Source organism: Pogoniulus pusillus, chromosome 1, assembly GCF_015220805.1.
Source record: "Pogoniulus pusillus isolate bPogPus1 chromosome 1, bPogPus1.pri, whole genome shotgun sequence".
Taxonomy (NCBI): Eukaryota; Metazoa; Chordata; class Aves; order Piciformes; family Lybiidae; genus Pogoniulus; species Pogoniulus pusillus.
The window spans coordinates 13,392,706-13,413,510 of NC_087264.1; the positions used below are offsets into that span (position 1 = coordinate 13,392,706).

Below are 20,805 nucleotides of genomic sequence, written 5' to 3' on the forward strand. Positions count from 1 at the left end.
CAAGCATTCAGAGGAAGTGATAATCCCAATGACTTCTGACCATGTACTTATTTTTAAAGGTGTAAAAAAACCCCTAAGGTAGTCCTCAGTCAATAAGGAGTTGTTCTTCCTCCTAGACAAGTAGCATTATTAGACATACACATGAGCAATTGTGCTTCCCTTCTACAAGAAGGGTTGGAAGGAGAGCTCAGGGAACTACAGACCTGCCAGTCTGACCTTGGTGCCAAGGAAGGTCATGGAGCTTGAGTGCAGTTATGTGGCATGTGCAGGGCAACAGTCAGCACAGGTTAATGAAGGGGAGGTCCTGCTTGATGAACCTGATCTCCCTCTATAAGCAGCTGACCTGCTTAACAGATGAAGAAAAGACTGTGGATATTGTTTATGTGGACTTCACTAAAGCCTTTGACACTGTCTCCCACAGTGTCCTCCTAGGACAGTTTGCTGGGTAAAAACTGGCTGGACTGCCCAGCCCAAAAAGTAGTAGAGAACATGGATAATTCCATCTGGTGGTCAGTCACAAGTGGTGTTCCCCAGGGCTCAGTATCTGGGCCAGTTCTCTTTCATACCTTTATCAACAATCTGGATGAGGTGTCTGAATGTATATTCAGTAAGTTTGCAGATATCACCAAACTGGGTGGGAGTGTTGATCTGCTCAGTGGTAAGAAGGCTCTTCAGAAGGATCTGCACAGGCTGGATCAATGGGTCAAGGGCAGTTGTATCAGGTTGAACTAGGCCAGGTACCAGATCCTGCATTTGGGTCACAACAACTCAATGCGACACTACAGGCTGGAAAGCTTCCTGGCAGAAAAAGACCTGGGGGTCCTGGTTGACAATCAGCTGAACATGAACCAGTGTGCTCACGTGGCCAAGAAGGCCAACAGCATTCTGACCTGTATCAGGAATACTGTGGACAGCAGGAGTAGGGAAGTGACTGTGACCCTGTACTCAGCACTGCTGAGGCTGCATCTCAAATACTGTGCTCAGTTTTGGGCCCCTCACCACAAGAAGGGCATTGAGGTGCTGGAGTGGGTCCAGAGAAGGACAACAAAGCTGGTGAAGTGTCTTGAGAACATGTCTTACAAGGAGCAACTGAGGGAACTGGGTTTGTTTAATCTAGAAATGAGGAGGTTGAGATGGGACTTAATTGCTCTCTACAACTATGTGAAAGGAGGTTGTAGTGAGATGAGTGTTGGTCATATGTAGATGTGACACTCCGGGACACAGTTTAATGGCTGCGGTGGTGTTAGGTCAATGGTTGGACTCAATAATCTTAAAGGTCTTTTCCAACTTCAACTTTTCTATGATTCTATAACCCCAGCTGACATGTATCACACCGAATATTGACTTTTGTGTTGCAATGGCTACAGCAACAGCACCAAGAGAAGTCACACAGACAACTCTGTGTGTGTGTTCTGATCTGCTCTTTCCCAGAACTGTAATTAGGGGCATTGTAGCCTGCCAAGTTTATTACCCAGTTCCACTTGCAAGTTTTAGCTCAAAATCAGGAGTCCAAACTTACCATTTTAATTCTCTGAGTACAGAAGACCAAAGTTTGAGCAAACCTGGAGCAAGAGGCTTACCTGCAGTGCCCAGGAACAAGAGATTTGGTAACAGTTTACCATAGCTTGCTGGAGCACTTCTGAATATATCAACATTATTCTCTAATGTCATTGTGGTTGGCTTCCTCCCACCTCACCCATTCCTATCTTTCACACTCTTTCAAGAGAAACAAGATTTGAATGTGGGATCAAGAGGCCCTACTCTTCTCCCAGTATTTACATTAATTTGTTTAGACATCAGTATACAAGAGAATATTTGAAGCTGATAAATCATAGCTCATAGTCACCCATACAAATAACTGATTCTACAGTTTCTGCTTTACATAACACATCGGAATCGTCTCTCTTGTGCTGTCTCCTGGTCAGTACTTTAGAAGCTCAGCGCCTCCATGCGTGACAGTTTTACAGCTCTGCCTTCTGTTCAACTCCTGCAGCTGATACAGGGGGCATGTTTTTGGAAAGTACCTTTAAGCCAGCTGCCTCCCAAGTTCCTCACAGCAGCATTCTGCCAGCTTGCAGAACACCACTAGAAACCAGGAAGAATTAAATCCATAGTTCTCTTGGCTCATATTCTCTGAGTCTTGCATAAAATCAGAATATAGACTTCCATATATTGAATTATGCATGGTCTTTTGAGTAAAACCATGTCCTCACTGTAAAAGAGTGATAGATCCATTGATTAGGCATTAAAATATAATCCTCTATGTATCTGTTGTCTGACTGTGGTACATCTTGCCTCTGTAATAATCACTGACCTCAAATTAATAATCTTCCTACACAGAATTGAAAGAGAACTTACCTTTCCCATAACCTTCGTACCTGGTCTTGCAAAGTACCAAATTTGGTTAATCATATTGCTGAGATGGGATGTCATTAGTACAGAAAGAGTTCCTTCACGGATGCCTCTATCTGTGCATATTCCCCTCTTTTATTGGACCTTCAGACTAGGAGCAGTGGTGGATCAGAGCATGCAGTGCTTACCTTCAGACCAGGGGGACAAGCTATTGGAACTTGTTGTGGCTTCAGGAAAGGTACTAGTACACATTCTTATCTATGGAAATGTTATTTTTTTCTGCTGTCTTCATAAAGAAGGAAGTGAGACAGACATAAGAAAGGAAGACTTAGAAGGGACTCAGGAGGAACACCCTGGAGATGGGAATGAAAAGCACCAAAGTAGCATGGCAAGAGGTTAAGCCTGCAGTTACAGTAAACTGAGCACAGTGAACTGAAGTCTCACTCAATGGGTATCAGTCCTACCATCTGTGAAATAGTAGCTCTATGGCCCATATATAAGGACTAGCTTCTAGCCAACATCTTCCATTTGATGGTCACAGGTGTCTTCTCAGAGCATTAAGAAGCATTTGGCTAAACCACACTGCAGTGTGTAGCTGCAGCAGTTACACTAAGTCTGTTCCCTGCTTCAGAGTCAAGCAAAGAAATGAAGCCCTGTTTTGCAGACACATAGGGAAGGATGATTCCTCACACATTTAGGTCTGAGTGAAACTGCAAGTGGTGAGTACGTACTTGTGCCAGCAAAGAAAATCTTGCTGTCATCCACCATACAACCCTTGGATCTCACCAATCAGAACTGAGAGCTAAGGGACCAGCCTTAAACTTCTTAGGCACAAAACTGTCACCTCAGTGCAATCCAGTGAGACAAGATGAGTCTTTCACACAAAACTTTCACGAGAAACGGGCTTTAAGAATTCACTCCCTTAGCAGAGAGGATAGGCTTGCATCAAAATACAGCACAATCGGTACAGTAAGTAATTACTATTAGTTTCCTTCCATTTAGGGAATGCAATGGGCTTAACTTCCTCTTTATCTTTCTCCCTCATAGTGCTATGTCCGCATTATCTGCCTCTAAGACGGTGCTGTACTGCACAGACGAAGATGCACACAGCATTCTTCACGGCTGCACTAACCACCAGAGGGAGTCCCTGGAAGCCAGCAGCAGGGAAAATGGAATTAAACTGATGTTTTCGATAGAGTGCTTGGGAATACTAACCAAGCCCAACAGATAAAGCAACCCATGCAAGTCAGATTGATGGTGATTTCTTTGCACAGTCTGGCTTTTTCACCATTCGAATCGGAGCAGATTTAAAATGCACCTGAATCAGGCTGCCCTCTCCTCGGCTGTGCAGCTGAGCACGTAGGAGGGCAAAGGCGAGGCTCTTTGTGAACTAAAATCACCGACTAGCTGATTACTTCCTTCCTAAACTGCACAACAGCCCGAGACAGTTCCATTTTATCACAGTCGTGGTTCACTCCCTGCTGTGTCACAGGACCTGTGCAGCTTGTTGAGCCACCAGCCAGCAGCACAGGGCTACATCCGCACTCATCATCACCTTGAAGTGAGTTCTCACTCTGCGGAGTGGAAACTACGTGGTTATCGTAGACTAGATCCCTAGCATTTATGTGGCTGAAGTTCAGCTAAATGAATTCCACTTTCAGCTGTACTGCTTCATTAGGATTAACTGGAGAAATTACAACAGCCATTGCCATAAGGTTCTGAGATTCTGCTTGCAGAGTGGCACACAATCTAGAGCTTTCAGGTCCCTGACCTGGTGAAGATAAGATGCTGGACGACTGCATGAAGTCATCTAAGAAGGCAATTAATAGACTTTGTGTGAGCTCCAAGGGGATTACTAGCTAGCAGCAGAAGCTGCTCTACATGCTTTGCTGGCAGCAGCATATGGTGATTGACTCAGTGGTTGGAATTAAGCAGCAGATTTTCTCTTTAGCTGAGCATTGCATTGGAGATGGCTGCAGAGCTGTGCCCTACCTCCTCAGCTGCACCACTGACTGTCTCTGCTCAGTGCTCTGGTCCTAAACATTGTGAACACATTTTTAGTGACTGTGGTCCACACAGTGAGCAAAGACACATAATGAAAGCAGAATTTATAAACTAAATTCAAATTGGTATCAGTTTTATTTCGATTACATGTGAAAAATCCTCTCAGCCCAGTAATCTATTCCTGACTCCTATCTATGCATGTGTGAACTTCTCCCCAAATTCACTTCTGGTATAAAACTCAAAACATTTATGTGCAAAAAGACCACCAGAGCTCAGGCAGCTGGAGAAGAGGTAATCATCTGATATGTACATTGCTCATGTGAACACTCATATTCACAAAACAAAGTGAATTCTCACTAACTGCCCCGGAGAAATCCATGTAGAAGCAATGCATGTAGAACCACTGAAAATACAGCTTACATGCATTAGTTTCCAGGTCCCTAATGTAATATTATTAAACCAATCATTTAATTATTATTGTAGTTAATAATTAATTACAACACAGTTACAAATAATTAATCCATTAATCAGAAAGTTGGTGAGAGGATCATAGCAAAATTGACAGGATCTGGAGTGGGTTCTTAGGGTCCTTTACAGTCAGTGAGAGAGAAAGAGAGGAAAAACAGTCAGAATTTTGCCTAGAGGTGCTTGGTAGAGACATCTCAAATATGTGACTGTCCTAGGAACATCTGCTGCTGTTTTCTGATCACACAGCCAGCTCAGGTACAAAATCCTGCACTGTAGATGCCACAGGATGACCACAAGGGGAGATTGAGGTCATGCAATTATTACTTGTGTGAGTAATGACACGCGAGAGGTGGCTCACAGCTAGGGGAGTGCATGAATTACTGTGTAACAACAAACTATTAAAAGATCTGGGTCTTAGCTGGTAATCCAGAGTCTACTAAATGAAAACCACAAAGTTTCTCGCCAGCTCAGCAACTAATAACCCAAATCTGTCTTAATCCCTATGCATTTGTGTATCTCATCTCAAGTTAATCATTGATATCAGTCAGCTAGAGCCCAACAAATAGCAAGGGGTACCCATGAACAGTACAAAATAAGTAATTGTGAGGTAAAGTATGGGGCTAACACTAGAATCTGACATCATTATCAGAGGGCATAATTTCTGCAGGATGACTAAAAAACAAAACAACATGCATTCCTCTCCTAAGGATGCTTGCATACCTGGCAATGCAATAGAAAGGTGGAGATGTCACTTTCCACACAATCTCTTGGAAGTTTCTATAGCTTACTTTTCAAAAAATAAAGAGGACCACAGCATCACTGCAAAAACCAGTCTGGTTTGGCTGAATCAGATTAGGAGTTCCTATCAGTAATTAGCAGTCTTTGAAAATCTGGGCCTGTGTAACTATAATCTATCTCATCACACTGCCTGGTCATTGATCTGAGGGGGCTCAGGGCAGCCTCAGGACAGGCTCCCACAGGAAGGCTGGGGAAGAACTGTTTAGAAGGATGAGTAGTGATATAACAAGGGGCAATGGCTTATGCAGAAAGTAATCATAGAATCAACCAGGTTGGAAGAGACCTCCAAGATCATCCAGTCCAACTTAGCACCCAGCCCTAGCCAGGCAACTAGACCATGGCACTAAGTGCCTCATCCAGTTTTTTCTTGAACACCTCCAGGGACAGTGACTCCACCACCTCCCTGGGCAGCCCATTCCAATGGCAAATCACTCTCTCTGGCAAGAACTTCCTCCTAACATCCAGCCTATGCTTTCATGTGGCAGATTGGGGTGCAAGTCCAGCACTTTTTTACTACCTGCAGAGACCAAGGGACAGAGTCAGGACAGAGCCCACTATCACCCATATGAGGAGCTGCACACAGAGGCTGCCCACAGTGCACTGCTGGCCGAGGCTCATGGCAGGTACTGTTTCTCTTGCCATGTCCCTGAGTAGAGGAGAGCAAACAGAGGAGAGAGAATGTGACATGGAGCTACTTCTGTGTAACAGCATCTGGTGGGGCAAGGCTGCTTTTACACTTCTGTGGCTCGACGCTGAGCTCCACTCACAGCTGTGGCTTGACAGAGGGCATGATGTAAGTACAGTCCAAACTAACACCCCAAAAGGAGCTGTCACCAGATGAAGAGGTACATTCAGCAAGTAAACAGCCTAGAAATGGCCTACAAATGAACACTGGCCTAACTCTGGCCTACACTACTTGCACATGAATTACTGGACTTCTTAAATGTTGATGATTTTGGTTTCCCCTAAGCTATTAGCATTCTTCTGCCACCTCCCATAGTATAGTAAAAAAATCCCCATGTTGTGTCTCCAAGTGCTGAGCTCTGGGAACTTTGCTGGTTTGCACCAGTTTGAGGGCCATGCACAAGGGTTTGAGGGCAATGGTGCTAGGGAACTCACTTTGCTTTCAATGTGAGTAAGTATCTCTTAAATCTCTCAACGATTTTCTCCCCAAACAGTTTCCTTCTTCAAGTGGTTTCCATTTAGCAGAGAAGAACTGAGCACAGCAATAACATCAGTGAGAGACTCAAGTATTGTTAGATTTGTTATGCTCTTCAAAGAACAGAGACACCTTTTGTTGCTCTAGATGTGCAATAGCAGCTCTGGCACTTCTGCTGCTCTAAGCAAGGATATAATAGAGTCCTGCAGAAAAGTGGCTAAGACACACACAAGCAACATGCCATGGATTTTTATTAGCATAACACTGGGAGAGCACTTCACTGCCCTGAAAGACTTTCTGCCATGGATCTCTACCATCTAGGGGACTGAAAAACTAAATTGCAAAAAATGATGCCTACTTCTATAGAGCAGAATAATCAAATAACAGTTTGATACTTCCTGACAGATGTATAATAGCAATGATATTTACACTTACAACACAGAAAGGAGTCTGCAGTCCCAGTTTATCTATTCATGAATGAAAGAATTCACCTCCTGTGCTCCAGTCAGCTGGAGCCAAGCTAAAATGGAAGATTTACCAGTTTTACTTATTGCTTCTTTTTGCTGGACCTCCTTCTTTGATTTATGGTTTTAAATGTGTTTCTTTCAATGTGAACTCAACTTATGAAGTGCACCCAGGTTCTTAGAAATGTCATATATCCATCTCAGGAAACCCAAGTTAACTTGAGAAGAGGTAATTCAGCAATTCTGCAAGCAGGGGAAGCTTGCAAAAAAATTGTTGTTGTGGAAACACAAGCTATGGGTTTGTATGAGGATTTTCATCCCCATCAGTATAGTAGGAAAGAGCCCTGAGAGTAAGAAATGAATGCTACTACAGCCTGAGAAGATGTTTTCCATTTGGGATCATAAGGGACTCCTGCTCACAAAGGGTCAGGCAGAGATAGGATTTGCTGAACACATGGTGTGGTATTGGTCTTCCCTGGTTGCTCAAGAAAATAAACTCATGCCTAGCTTGCTGAGTGACAGTTAATCTTTGTCCAGTTTGCAAAGGAAGGCATTTATTTCTATATTATATAACAATTTACTAAAAGATTATTTATGTCAGATAGATTTTTCTGGAACAGTTCCAGTAATAAAGTAATACAGTAGATGAAAGGAAAAATCTCATTTTACTTGAATTTTCCCTCCCTCTTCATTGACTTACAAAGTACAGCAAGTTAGATCAGAAACTGCCCTCAGAGCATTTCTGGGTGACTACAGTTTATATTGAAACTGGAGCAAGCATGATGCTGGAAAAACTGTGAAACTTATCTCTCTAAACCTTTCTCTAGTGCTTTTGAAAAGTGTTACAAGGGAAAGACTTATTCCCCTAGGAAAGCTTTGATTTTTAAGAAGAAAAAGCCTTTTGGTATTTTTAACATACATTCAATCAACCACTGCCTGTGAGGTGCTGTTTTGGCTAGCATGAGGTGCCTGACCACATGGATCATATTTGCACTATTAGGTTTAAAAGTCGGTCATTTACAAATTCTCTATGCCTGCATAGAGAATTTGGCCAGCACCAGAACAAGAGGACACAGCCCAGGGGAAACTTAGGCTCGAGGTGAGGAGAAAGTTCTTCACTGAGAGAGTCATTGGACACTGGAATGGGCTGCCCGGGGAGGTGGTGGAGTCACCGTCCCTGGGGCAGTTCAAGGCAAGGTTGGACGTGGCACTTGGTGCCATGGTCTAGCCTTGAGCTCTGTGGTAAAGGGTTGGATTTGATGATCTATGAGGTCTCTTCCAACCTTGGTGATACTGTGATTATAAAGAAGGAGCCACTTCTGGGATGATCTGGTTATAAGACCTGCAGCACAATGGTGTGCCTGCAGTCCTGCAATGTCTACACACAATGAGGTTACAAGAGTCTTTAGATGTTATTAGCGCACTTAAAAGTGCACTAAACTACAATGAATACACTGTATTAGTGGTTTATAACCTGCAGCAGCACACTTGATAGCATGGGAAATGAGTCTGCAGAGCAGTAGATGGAGTGTCTTGCATGGGGCATGGATCTCTTTACATTAGCATAGTTTTGGAACCAGCTGGCTGCAAGTGAGCATTGTATTCTGTGGTAGGTCTCCCTCCATTATTGATGAGTTATTTTATATATTATTCAGTACTGTAATGAAGATGCACTCTTTTGTCTTCCCACACTGTGTCCTCTGTGGTGCTGGGAAGTCTTGGGGCAATATTACCACATAAAACAGTCACTGCCTTGTAGAAGATGAATGCAGCTGACTGGCTTTCCCAGCACTTCAGTGCCACTGAAATATCAAGCGACATGGGACTAGCTGGAAAAAATTCTAACAAAAACATGAACTGAATAGAACATTGCAAAATTCTATATTAAACAAAAAAAACAGTGCACCATAATCTTCACACATACCCTGCACTGACAGAAACCTTGCAAATACTTAGAACATCTAACCAGGAGAGAACGTATGCCACACACTGACTGGTTGTCTTGTAAGTGCCGTGTGACGGCACTCAGGATGACCTGCTCCATAATCTTTCCTGGCACTACGGTCAGACTGACAGGCCTGTAGTCCCCTTCCAGCCATTCTTGTAGCTGGGTGTCACATCTACCAGCCACCAATCAACTGGGACCTCCCCAGTCAGTCAAGACTGTTGACAAATAATGGTGAGTATCTCTGGACAAGAAGGAGCGATGCTCTCTCCCCATTGAAACTTGGCAGTAGGTGACAAGGTAAGCTGGTGACACTCCTTGCATCAGGTAACCTATGCCAGTAAAACATCTAGCTTCACAAAGTGGACAATCATGAAAGAAAAGCAATTTAATGGGGACTAATTTGTCACTCTAATGATCTTATTAAATGATATCATTAAAGAAGTGCGAGCAAGAGATTGGTAATGAGCAAGTTAGTGTTATTATTTGTTCTCATTTTGCAGGCTGGCTGAGAACCAGCTCTTCATTTTTTGTCATAAAGAAGAGGAGGTTAAAGAAACATACAAGGAAATCAAAGTAATTAGGCATATAAACAAGATGGCAGGTCAACAATCATGATTCAGTGAGGCAACTGTCAGCCTCTAGAGGAAGGATGGCACACATCTGTATTATTATTTTTTTTAGTCTTATCTTATTTCAGATTACTGCTAACAGGATCATTAGCTTTCTTCCAGAGCTCAAGACTGGGCTATGTACGTGTCCTGCACTGCAAGACTTGCTTCACCCCACCCTGAGGACGTGCACTGGGGCAGGCTCACACCACAGTACCTAGAACTGAGTCATGCATAAGATAACCACCCCTCTCTGTTGATAAAACTATGAGTTCATCTGATGCAGAAATACAGCAAGGCAGCAAGTTTAGACTGTGGCTTCTCTCCTAGCTTTCTCAAACTGGGATATCAAGATTCCTGGGAAGAATGTCTCCCCAAGGATGATCTTGATTAACACAGCCTGGGAGTAGAATGTGATTCAGCCCATTTAACTGTCGGCATTTGTGGAGCACTTGGTTTAGTTTTCACTAGTGGCCCATGCAATCAACACAGATTGATCAGCATGGGCAGCAAACGATCTCAGGTATTGTAGTCTCTTTCATTAAAAAGTGGGGCAGTACAAGAATTCTCAATACCAGTTCATAAATGTGTATTCATTTGAAGTGACTCATTCATTTCAAAGTCAGTATGTCTTTAAAATTATTTCTAACCCCCCAGAACATGGACTGCTATAGTTTTTTGGTTTTTTTTTAAACCTAATTCAGCTTAATGCACCATTCAAAAACCCCCACAACTTTACAAGCCAGAGTACTTATTTGCCCAAATGTTGCAGTAGCCTGACTCAAAGTCTGCTGAAGATATGATGTAGTCTCAGGTTTCCACTGGTAGTCTACCACAATTAATTTTAGTGTATGAAAGTGGGTGGTAGAGCGATGGGAGAAGCAGTCATGGAAGCCAGACTCTGTATCAGCTATGCATTTCACAGTACCTACAAATGCATTCCTGAAGGCCTTCATCCATCTGCATAATCCTGCGAGCAATTTTAATACATGGATGCATAGATCCAATAAATAAATTTATCCTTAATGATTTTTCTCTATGAAAAAGCAAACATTAATGGAGCACACAGGCAGGAGAATGGATGAAGAATGCAGGCAGTGGCTGTGCCTGAAGAGATATATGGATATGCATACTCATGTCAATTCCTGTTTGCAGTAATTCATGCCCACAACAGCTTAAGAATCATAGAATCAACCAGGTTGGAAGAGACCTCCAAGATCATCCAGGCCAACCTAGCACCCAGCCCTAGCCAGTCAACTAGACCACGGCACTAAGTGCCTCAACCAGTGTTTTCTTCAACACCTCCAGGGACGGTGCCTCCACCACCTGGGGCAGCCCATTCCAATGGCAAATCACTCTCTCTGGCAAGAGCTTCCCACTAACATCCAGCCTATACTTCCCCTGGCACAACTTGAGACTATGTCCCCTTGTTCTGTTCCTGGTTGCCTGGGAGAAGAGACCAACCCCCACCTGGCTACAACCTCCCTTCAGGTAGTTGTAGACAGCAATGAGGTCATGCCTGAGCCTCCTCTTCTCTAGGCTAAACACCCCCAGCTGCCTCAGCCTCTCCTCACAGGGTTTGTGTTCCAGGCCCCTCACCAGCTTTGTTGCCCTTCTCTGGACACTTTCCAGCACCTCAACATCTCTCTTGAATTGAGGGGCCCAGAACTGGACACAGCACTCAAGGTGTGGTAAGTAAATGAATAAAATAATACCTCCCCAAAATGCAAATCACTGTTTTCATAAACTTCTCAGCAACCTAAGCATTTTTTTAAGTGATCAAAAATACTTTCTTAAAACCACCTGTTCTTTGCTAGAAGTAGCTAACATAAGAACCTACCTTAAGATGCTTTCTTTCAGTTTAGCCTAAGAGCAATAAATTCTCATCTTGAGACTTGTGTTTCCACAAGGTATCACCCTCAAACAACCTCAAAATCCTGCCTTTGATGGGAGGAGTCAGATGAAAACAAAACAAAACCCAAATCAACAACTTTCAGAAGAAAGGCAGACCCATCACAGACATTAAACCAATCACACTACATTAAAACCACAGTCAAAGTACCCAAATTCTGGAGTCTAACCAACGGTCTAAAAAGGGCTGAGCACAGATGAGTGGCCAAACAGATCTGTACTCTTCAAATTTGCATGAGTTTAGGACTGCTAAGTATTGGTAAAATTCATATACTAAAAATTGTCAAGAGACAACATCTCCTCCAGAGCTACTGCCTTACCAGGTAACACTGCAGTGAAACCTGGATGGCAGCAAGTGATGTAAACTCTGGCTCACTGTGTTCTCAAGAGGAAAACAAGGGCTGTGGTGCATATTTTGTGGAGACAAAAAACACCACACCAGGAGTGCTTTCTGTTTCCAGTCCATGAGCTGCAGAGAGGTCAGAGATCTCTGAGGGCAGTACTCAGGTACTGCAGATCAAGATCTGTATTCCATTTAGAAACTGGGACTTTATTTTGGGCCCTCATCAAGATAGTGCAACCACGATTTCACAGAACAGTAAACTTCACCACAAACTTCAACTGCAGTCAATACAGTACTTAGGAATAGCATCAGTCAAAGTCCAGAGTACAAGCGTTTGCAGTTCACCCCATGAAATCACCAAGATGCCACACACTCCTCTTTTTGAAAGCCAGCCCATAAGAGCATACAGCTGTAGTTGACACCCAGCACACAGGTGGCCTACCTCATAAAATACTGCTAACTCTACTCTAGCTTCTGTTTAAAGTCCCTTTATGCCATCCTACCTATGATGTAATGCATGTATAGATCCACATAAATCTGCGGGTTTACTCGTCCCTTGAGGCTTTCCCAAATAACCATTGATTTCCTATCACAAGAATCAGAGAATCATAGACTCAAGCAGGTTGGAAGAGACCTCCAAGATCAGCCAGTCCTATTCAGTCAGCTAGATTATGGCACTAGGTGCCTTATACAGGCTTTTCCTGAACACCTCCAGGAATGGTGACTCCACCACCTCCCTGGGCAGCCCATTCCAATGCCAATCACTCTCTCTGGCAAGAACTTCCTCCTAACATCCAGCCTATACTTCCCCTGGCACAACTTGAGACTGTGTCCTCTTCTTCTGTTCCTGGTTGCCTGGGAGAAGAGACCAACCCCTTCCTGTCTACAACCTCCCTTCAGGTAGTTGTAGACAGCAATGAGGTCACCTCTGAGCCTCCTCTTCTCCAGGCTAAACAACCGCAGCTCCCTCAGCCTCTCCTCATAGGGTTTGTGTTCCACACCTCTCACCAGCTTCGTCACCCTTCTCTGGACACGTTCCAGTATCCCAACATCTCTCTTGAATTGAGGAGCCCCGAACTGGACACAGCACTCAAGGTGTGGCCTGACCAGTGTTGAGTATGGGGGAAGAATAAGCTCCCTCATCCTACTGGCCACACTGTTCCTGATGCAGGCCAGGATACCATTGGCTCTCTTGGCCACCTTGGGCACACTGCTGGCTCATCATCAGCCTACTATCTACCAGTATCCCCAGTACCAGTACTTTCTGCCTGGCTGCTCTCCAGCCACTCTCTCCCCAGCCTGTAGCACTGCTTGGAGTTGTTGCAGCCAAAATGTTGAACCTTGCACTTGGCCTTGTTAAATCTCATCCCATTGGCCTCTGCCCACCCATCCAGCCTGGCAAGGTCCCTCTGCAGGGCTCTCCTACCCTCCAACAGATTGACACTTGCTCCTAACTTGGTGTCATCTGCAAACTTACTGATGATGAACTCAATCTCCTTGTCAAGATAATCAATAAAGACATCAAACAGGACTGGGCCCAGCACTGATCCTTGGGGAATACCACTAGTGACTGGCTGCCAACTGGATGTGGCACCAAGTTAAGACACCTCAAGAAAACCCCCTGATAAAAATGTACAGTTCATAGCACAGCAAATGCTGATCTAAAGGCTGTCTACTAGAGATAAACACTTTTTAACATCATTTGTTTTATAACGACATCTGCACTAGCTGACTAATAACAAACACTGCAAAATGTCACAGACTACTAAAGAGCAGAGTAGCTTCTAATTTACCTCCATCTTGTGAGTTCATGATATTCAGAGCAAACAGCATTGCATTGGAGAATGTGGTAGCCTCTTCTTTGCTTGCAAAATTCAAGCCATAGACCTGCCGTGCATCGCGCCATTGATGAAAGGTAGGTGTTGCTTGATTGTACTTCAGTCCTTTCACAATTGAGTAATTAATCACTACCTGTGATTTGAAAGAGAGGCACGGAGATTAAAAATAGTTCTGTTTTCAGGGGCATAAACCCCAATCCTTTGGTAAAACTTAATTACATTGATAAAGGCAATTCATTCAGCAGGGCCCACAAGGCTGTCCAGTAAGGCAGTGTGTGCTTTGATGAGAGAAGACCTACATCTGAGGGTGAGATTTACAGAAGCTCATTTCACAGTATCACACAGTATCACAGTATCATCAGGGTTGGAAGAGACCTCACAGATCATCACATCCAACCCTTTACCACAGAGCTCAAGGCTAGACCATGGCACCAAGTGCCACGTCCAACCTTGCCTTGAACTGCCCCAGGGACGGTGACTCCACCACCTCCCCGGGCAGCCCATTCCAGTGTCCAATGACTCTCTCAGTGAAGAACTTTCTCTTCACCTCGAGCCTAAATTTCCCCTGGCGCAGCCTGAGGCTGTGTCCTCTCGTTCTGGTGCTGGCCACCTGAGAGAAGAGAGCAATCTCCTCCTGGCCACAACCAGGAGCCTAGGGGTAAAGATCCATTACCTGCTTGTGTTTTCTGAAGCTGTGCAAAACGTGCAGACAGATGAGAGGAGCCAGTGCAGGCAGCTGTTGCCATCTTTTGGGGGATCATGCACCAATAGTCAGAAAATGAGTTAGACAGAACTCTTGGCACTATACCTGCCCTACAACAGATACGTGCAAACGTTGCATCAGCTTTGCTTTTCTCTTCCTGTGTGACCCATTACCGCTAGCTTCTTATGCCGAGAAAGTTCTTTTCTCTAGAATCAGATGGGCAATGACAAAACCAGACCAGCAAATACTTCCTCTCCCACCTCCTCCCCTGCTGTACATGCTATAAATCCCAGGTATGGGGTGACTGCAGCAGCAGAGTGTTTCTGTATGTTTTGATCTGCTAAATACAATACCTTATTTGTCCTTGGGCAGGAAATGTGGGGACACCCAGCTACACAGTACACCTGAGATCTGACCAGAAACATCCAACACTAAAAGCACAAGCTGCTCTAGGTGAAGATGGAAAGGCAGGAGTGTTTGCAGCACCATTAATAAGCCAGAAGGACCTGTGACAGAGACAGCACCCCTGAGATACCTATCTGTGGACTAACACTCCATTGTCATGTGAATTTAAGAAACAATTAAGAAACTGCTTCTCCCAGGCAACCAGCAATAGAACAAGGGGACACAGTCTCAAGTTGTGCTGGGGTAGGTACAGGCTGGATATTAGGAGGAAGTTCTTCCCAGAGAGAGTGATTTCCCATTGGAATGGGCTGCCCAGGGAGGTGGTGGAGGCACTGTCCCTGGAGATCTTCAAGAAAAGCCTGGATGAGGCACTTAGTGCCATGGTCTACTTGACTGGCTAGGGCTGGGTGCTAGGTTGGACTGGATGATCTTGGAGGTCTCTTCCAACCTGGTTGATTCTATGATTCTATGATTAACAACCTGCCTACAGAAGGGACCATAATTATCCTCATAAACAGGCACAGTGCAGCTGAAAATAGAGAAGTAGGAAATGGAAGCTCCCTCTTCATCAGTCCACACAAGTCAGGAACAGAACAGAACAGCAGGGCACAGAGAAAATTAAAAGTATGAGCAGGGAAATTCTATATTCAAACAGAGTAAACCTGTGTTTGAATACTGGGGATTGTCTCTACAAGTGGACATATTTTGGCTGCAGTTTTACCAAAAGCCAGAACAATCCCATAACTTCTGGTCCTCACTGAAAGACAATCAATGGAAAATCCTCCATCAAACTAGTTTGGATGGCTCACTGCAAATTAGGTTGGCTGGGCAATGGTATGCAGGAGTAGTGTTCCAGTGAGTTCTTCAGGACCAGGGAATGCTCTCACATATGGGTGTCCCCCTCTGGGCACAGTTTCAATACTTTATGATAGCTTAAACACTAAAACCATCATGAGAAAGATATATACACCATACCTATGGCTCACCCTGCTAAAGCCATAGGGAGAAACTGCAGCACTGGATAAGACATGACAAACAATCCCAAGTAGCTCTATTGATCAAAGGGCAGGCTATACTCACCCTATCCCACTGGCCAACAGAGCTCCAGAGATGCACAGACAGCAAAGCTGGTCAGACCTACACTTATTTTTTGCCTCTTTCCATAGAAAATCCTGTGATCCTAATGGAGATGCAAGGCAGCCTATGTTTAGTACACAGGCTCACAAGAATTGGTTTCCTGAAAATGGGAACAATGCTGCCAGCACGCTGCGCAAGAACCCACCCACACCAACCAGACCAATGTGCAAATCACATTGCTTCTATGGCAGCAAAGATGTGAACTCACTCCTACAGCTGACCACTTTGCCCTTTTCTCTTGAAAAATGGTGACCACTCCCATTCTGCCACTGAGCACTGGGAATGCCTGCACCAACGTTACTCACACTCATGGTCTCTGAAGCATCTAGTATAGACTAACCTAGAGAACCAATCAAACAGCTTTACCAGCTACCTATTTAGGTTTTCTGACCACTTCTACGTAACTTAACCAAAGGAGAGCCCAGCCATCATCTTCAAGGAAATGTTTGGAAAGACTCTACCAGCCTTTGGAAAGCTTCTACCAGCCTTTACAAAGTGAATATTTCTCACCTACTGAAGGAATCTTCTGTTTCAAAGGAAAGCACTATTAAAGTCAAAAAAGCACCTGAGAGTTAGTGTACTTGCACAGTGTAGTAACCTGTGCCAAGAACCATTTAACAGAAATCAAATTTGCTCTCCTAGAACATCAACTCAAGGAACTCACAAAATCTGAGGGTTTGATCCTTCCAGTTAAATAAAGAATTTAAATGTTGACCTTCATCAATCATCAGAATGCTTACACAACACAGCTTCAAAGTGGAAAACGAAAGAGGAAATAGAGTTTCACTTATCTCCTTCAGCTCACACTTTAGAATTAGACAAAGGGGAAAAAAAGAGGATGTGTTCTTCTGTTTTTGTTAAGAATGAGCACACACAGGTATCTGGTACAGATGCTGTTGAGATTCTGCAAGGAACACCATGATAACAAAGTACTTCACAGCAAGAACTGAAATAAAGAAGTCTTACTCTTGGGGTATAGGGGCTTTTTTACAGATGTTTCAAAGGGATCTTTACTCTTAGGCTTCATATGTCACTAAGATAATATCTACCATGCTGAACAGACCAACAGCTCATCTTTTAATCTTCAGCTCTAGTCTATAACACATGTTTCTTGCTGAAACAAGTAATGGATTTGTCCACCAACAGTTCTTCCTTTAACTCTTCACACAGTTTGTCTTAAAAGCTGAAACATGAGAGGTTTTGTGCTTGTGTTTTTCTTCCCAACTCCTGTTAGTAATTTTTATCCCAAAACAAAATATTATTGTCACTGATATAAATGTCTGTGGTATTTTGAACCACATTAAATTCTGCATTTCAGTTATCTCATATAACAAGGAGTTACACAGATCTGTTGTGCATAATATTAACACGAAGTCACCGTTCAATACTCTCGTCACTATAATGTAAAAAAACCCCAATTTGATTCACTTCTGTGTGGTATTCCCCTTCATGTTTTCAACTTAGTTTAAGTGTAGGAATTCTGGGGCAGGCAGGGGAATTTGTGATTCGTTAAAAAGCTCAAAACCAAAAAGCCCTTCTGTCTGACTGTATTCTGTAGGCTGATGAGTTATATGTTATCAGCAGTGATGTGGTGGTAATTGACAAGACTCACAGGCTAGAAGGGATTGAGGTAGCCTCAGGACCACATCTGAGGTGTAACTACAGACAAGATCATGAGAAGAGCTCCCACACAAGTCTTACCGCACATACCCTTCTTATTCAGCCGTCACAAGACATCTGTTTTTTTCTCCAGAGTATGAAAGGGCTCAGAAGTTTGTTACAAGCTTGGGTAACAGACTGGCACATTGTCAGTGCTCAGACTTCCCGCATGGAGAGCACTCATACCACTGCTAAATCAGGGAGCACAGCAACTAAAAACTGCTACAGCTGAGGTCAGATTATTTATTTCTGTAAACAGGCCCAAACCTGACCACCTTCTAGTAAGTTACAGTGGTGATTAATTGGTTCTTTACTTTTCAAAAAATGTGGCTTACTTTGCATCCCAAGAATGTTGTCCTCACTCCAGTTTTGGCTTAGGCTCAAAGGCAAAATGTCCCACCTTCCCCAGGGCCCTATTTTTACATTCACTTCTCAGCCACATCAATACATCAAACCCTCAGGAGATGTGATTCACTTTTGACTTGTACCCCCCTCTCCATCTATTTATGTAGCACATGCCTTTTGGTGCTGAGATCATGCTGAGCTGAAATCACTTGCTGTAAAGTCATTATATTTAAACTCTGAGTTGATTTGGTTCCAAAGCCTAGAGCTGGGGAGCTACTGCTTGTCAGATAAACCAAAAAGATGGACTCTTGTAGTTTTTTAGCTTTGTAAACTTCTTGCACGGTGACTGAAGCTAATACTGTGTTGGTTTGAGGCTAACTGAAATGTTTTACCAAGAGAAAGTAAATCCTTAGCTGTGAGAAGAAATAAGACAACAATGTGTACTGTGTATCATCCATTCTTCTGCTGAGAAATGCAGCTAGTCAAAATATAGATACGACGGTCACTTCTCACACACTGCTCAGCTCTCACTTCTGGCTGTGCCCTCTTTCTGGCAGTCTGGTTTCTGTGGCTGTCTCTGCCTTAACTCTCTAATCTACCTAACTCTTTTTCCTCTAACATCCTTCAGGTCTTTTTGACATCTCACCTCAGATCTCCAGATTTATCACGTGAGATATACATGGGTTGATCTGGTTATTTCTGAAGGGAGGGAAAGAGGCAATTGGGTTGGGAGCCCTCCTGGGGACTGTTTCTGGGAAGGGTAGTGTGTTTCTGTATTACTTTTAACTTGTATATAACTGTATATATTTGTGTATATAGAATCATAGAATCAACCAGGTTGAAAGAGACCTCCAAGATCATCCAGGCCAACCTAGCACCCAGCCCTATCCAATCAATTAGACCATGGCACTAAGTGCCTCATCCAGGCTTTTCTTCCACACCTCCAGGGGTGGTGACTCCACCACCTCCCTGGGCAGCCCATTCCAATGGCAAATCACTCTCTATGGCAACAACTTCTTAACATCCATCCTATACCTCCCCCAGCACAACTTGAGACTGTGTTCTTCTTTTGCTGGTTGCCTGGCAGAAGAGACCAACCCCCACCTAGCTGTAAATATAGCTTCATTCTTTAACTTCCATACAGCTGAGTCTAGTCTGGGTGATTTTCTTAAGTGTAGGGGCGTGGGTAACTCCCAAACCATCACAAATACACTCCACCTTTACAGCAGACTAGGTTACAAGAGCATCTGGCAAGTTGGAACATGGGAATAAATCGTTTGCTTGCAAGTATTGGGCTTCAAGAAAACAAAGGCTGCAAGGAAACATCAAAGCTTATGATATTGAGTGATTGCAATACTGTTCTGGCCTTAGCTTCAAAACAGTTCTGGCCTCTCTGGCTACTTCAAAGCATCAACAGTCTTCTGGTTTTTTGAAGATTACTGCTCATGGCAGCATGAGTCTATGCAAATATGCATGTCTGTGCAGAGCAGAAAGTGGAATTCATGCACCGCTGGCACTGCTGCTGCTGCACACAAGCACACGATGAGCACGTCAGCCAGACACATAAGGAGAACAAGAAGTTAGGTGACCACTTCCTGGTGGTGAGAATGCTGCTCAAGTTCCTGCCACTCTAAAAACCCTACGTCTTTGTGGTGAATGTTTTACACACCATCAGCCAGTGAAACAGATAAACACAGATAAGGTAAGCAGAACGAGAAGTCAGTACTTCAAATTCTTAACACATGCCCCAAATAAGAGCAAGAAAACAAAAAAGGCAGCTAGATAAAGCCAAAACTATAAGTTTACAGAAGGAAATACATGAAATAAAGGAAGAGGATGAAAAATTAAAGAAAGGGGTTAGAGGTATAATATAAACCAACAAAAATCAAAAGGGGTGAAGTCATGGAGTATCCTCTGCCAGGCAACCAGCAACAGAAGAACACAGTCTCCAGTTGTGCTGGGGGAGGTATAGGATGGATGTTAAGAAGTTGTTGCCATAGAGAGTGATTTGCCATTGGAATGGGCTGCCCAGGGAGGTGGTGGAGTCACCACCTCTGGAGGTGTGGAAGAAAAGCCTGGATGAGGCACTTAGTGCCATGGTCTAGTTGACTGGATAGGGCTGGGTGCTAGGTTGGCCTGGATGATCTTGGAGGTCTCTTTCAACCTGGTTGATTCTATGATTCTATATACACAAATATATACAGTTATATACAAGTTAACAGTAATACAGAAACACACTACCCCTCCCAGAAACAGTCCCCAGGAGGGCTTCCAACCCAATTGCCCCTTCCCCCTCCCTCTTTCCCTCCCTTCAGAAATAACCAGATCAACCCATGTATATCTCACATGATAAATCTGGAGATCTGAGGTGAGATGTCAAAAAGACAACAAGGAGGTCTATTTGATTGGATAGGGCTGGGTGATAGGTTGGGCTGGATGATCTTGGAAGTCTCTTCCAACCTGGTTGATCCTATGGTTATTCTATTCTATGCCTTGGCAAACAGCATACAATAACATTTAAATTGCTCTTCTGTGGTATTGTTGTGTTGTGTATTTTGAACTGTTTCCTTGACCCTGTGTGGCTTCATTAGATTCATTATATGCCAAATCACATCTTAGCTGAAGATTGGTCTTTTTCAGAAAAATATAGCTTTCTTGGCAAA

At 43.7% G+C, this 20,805-nt stretch overlaps 1 protein-coding gene across 7 annotated transcripts in view; it reads right to left on the minus strand.

Moving 5' to 3' along the window:
- EVL (Enah/Vasp-like) overlaps positions 1 to 20,805 on the minus strand; it is a 173,949-nt gene that overhangs the window by 49,649 nt on the left and 103,495 nt on the right. For all 7 annotated transcript variants that reach the window (XM_064175648.1, XM_064175737.1, XM_064175895.1 and 4 more), the window contains exon 3: positions 13,849 to 14,026. In XM_064175648.1, the coding sequence (XP_064031718.1) occupies positions 13,849 to 14,026 (178 nt within the window). The remainder of the gene's footprint in view (positions 1 to 13,848; positions 14,027 to 20,805) is intronic.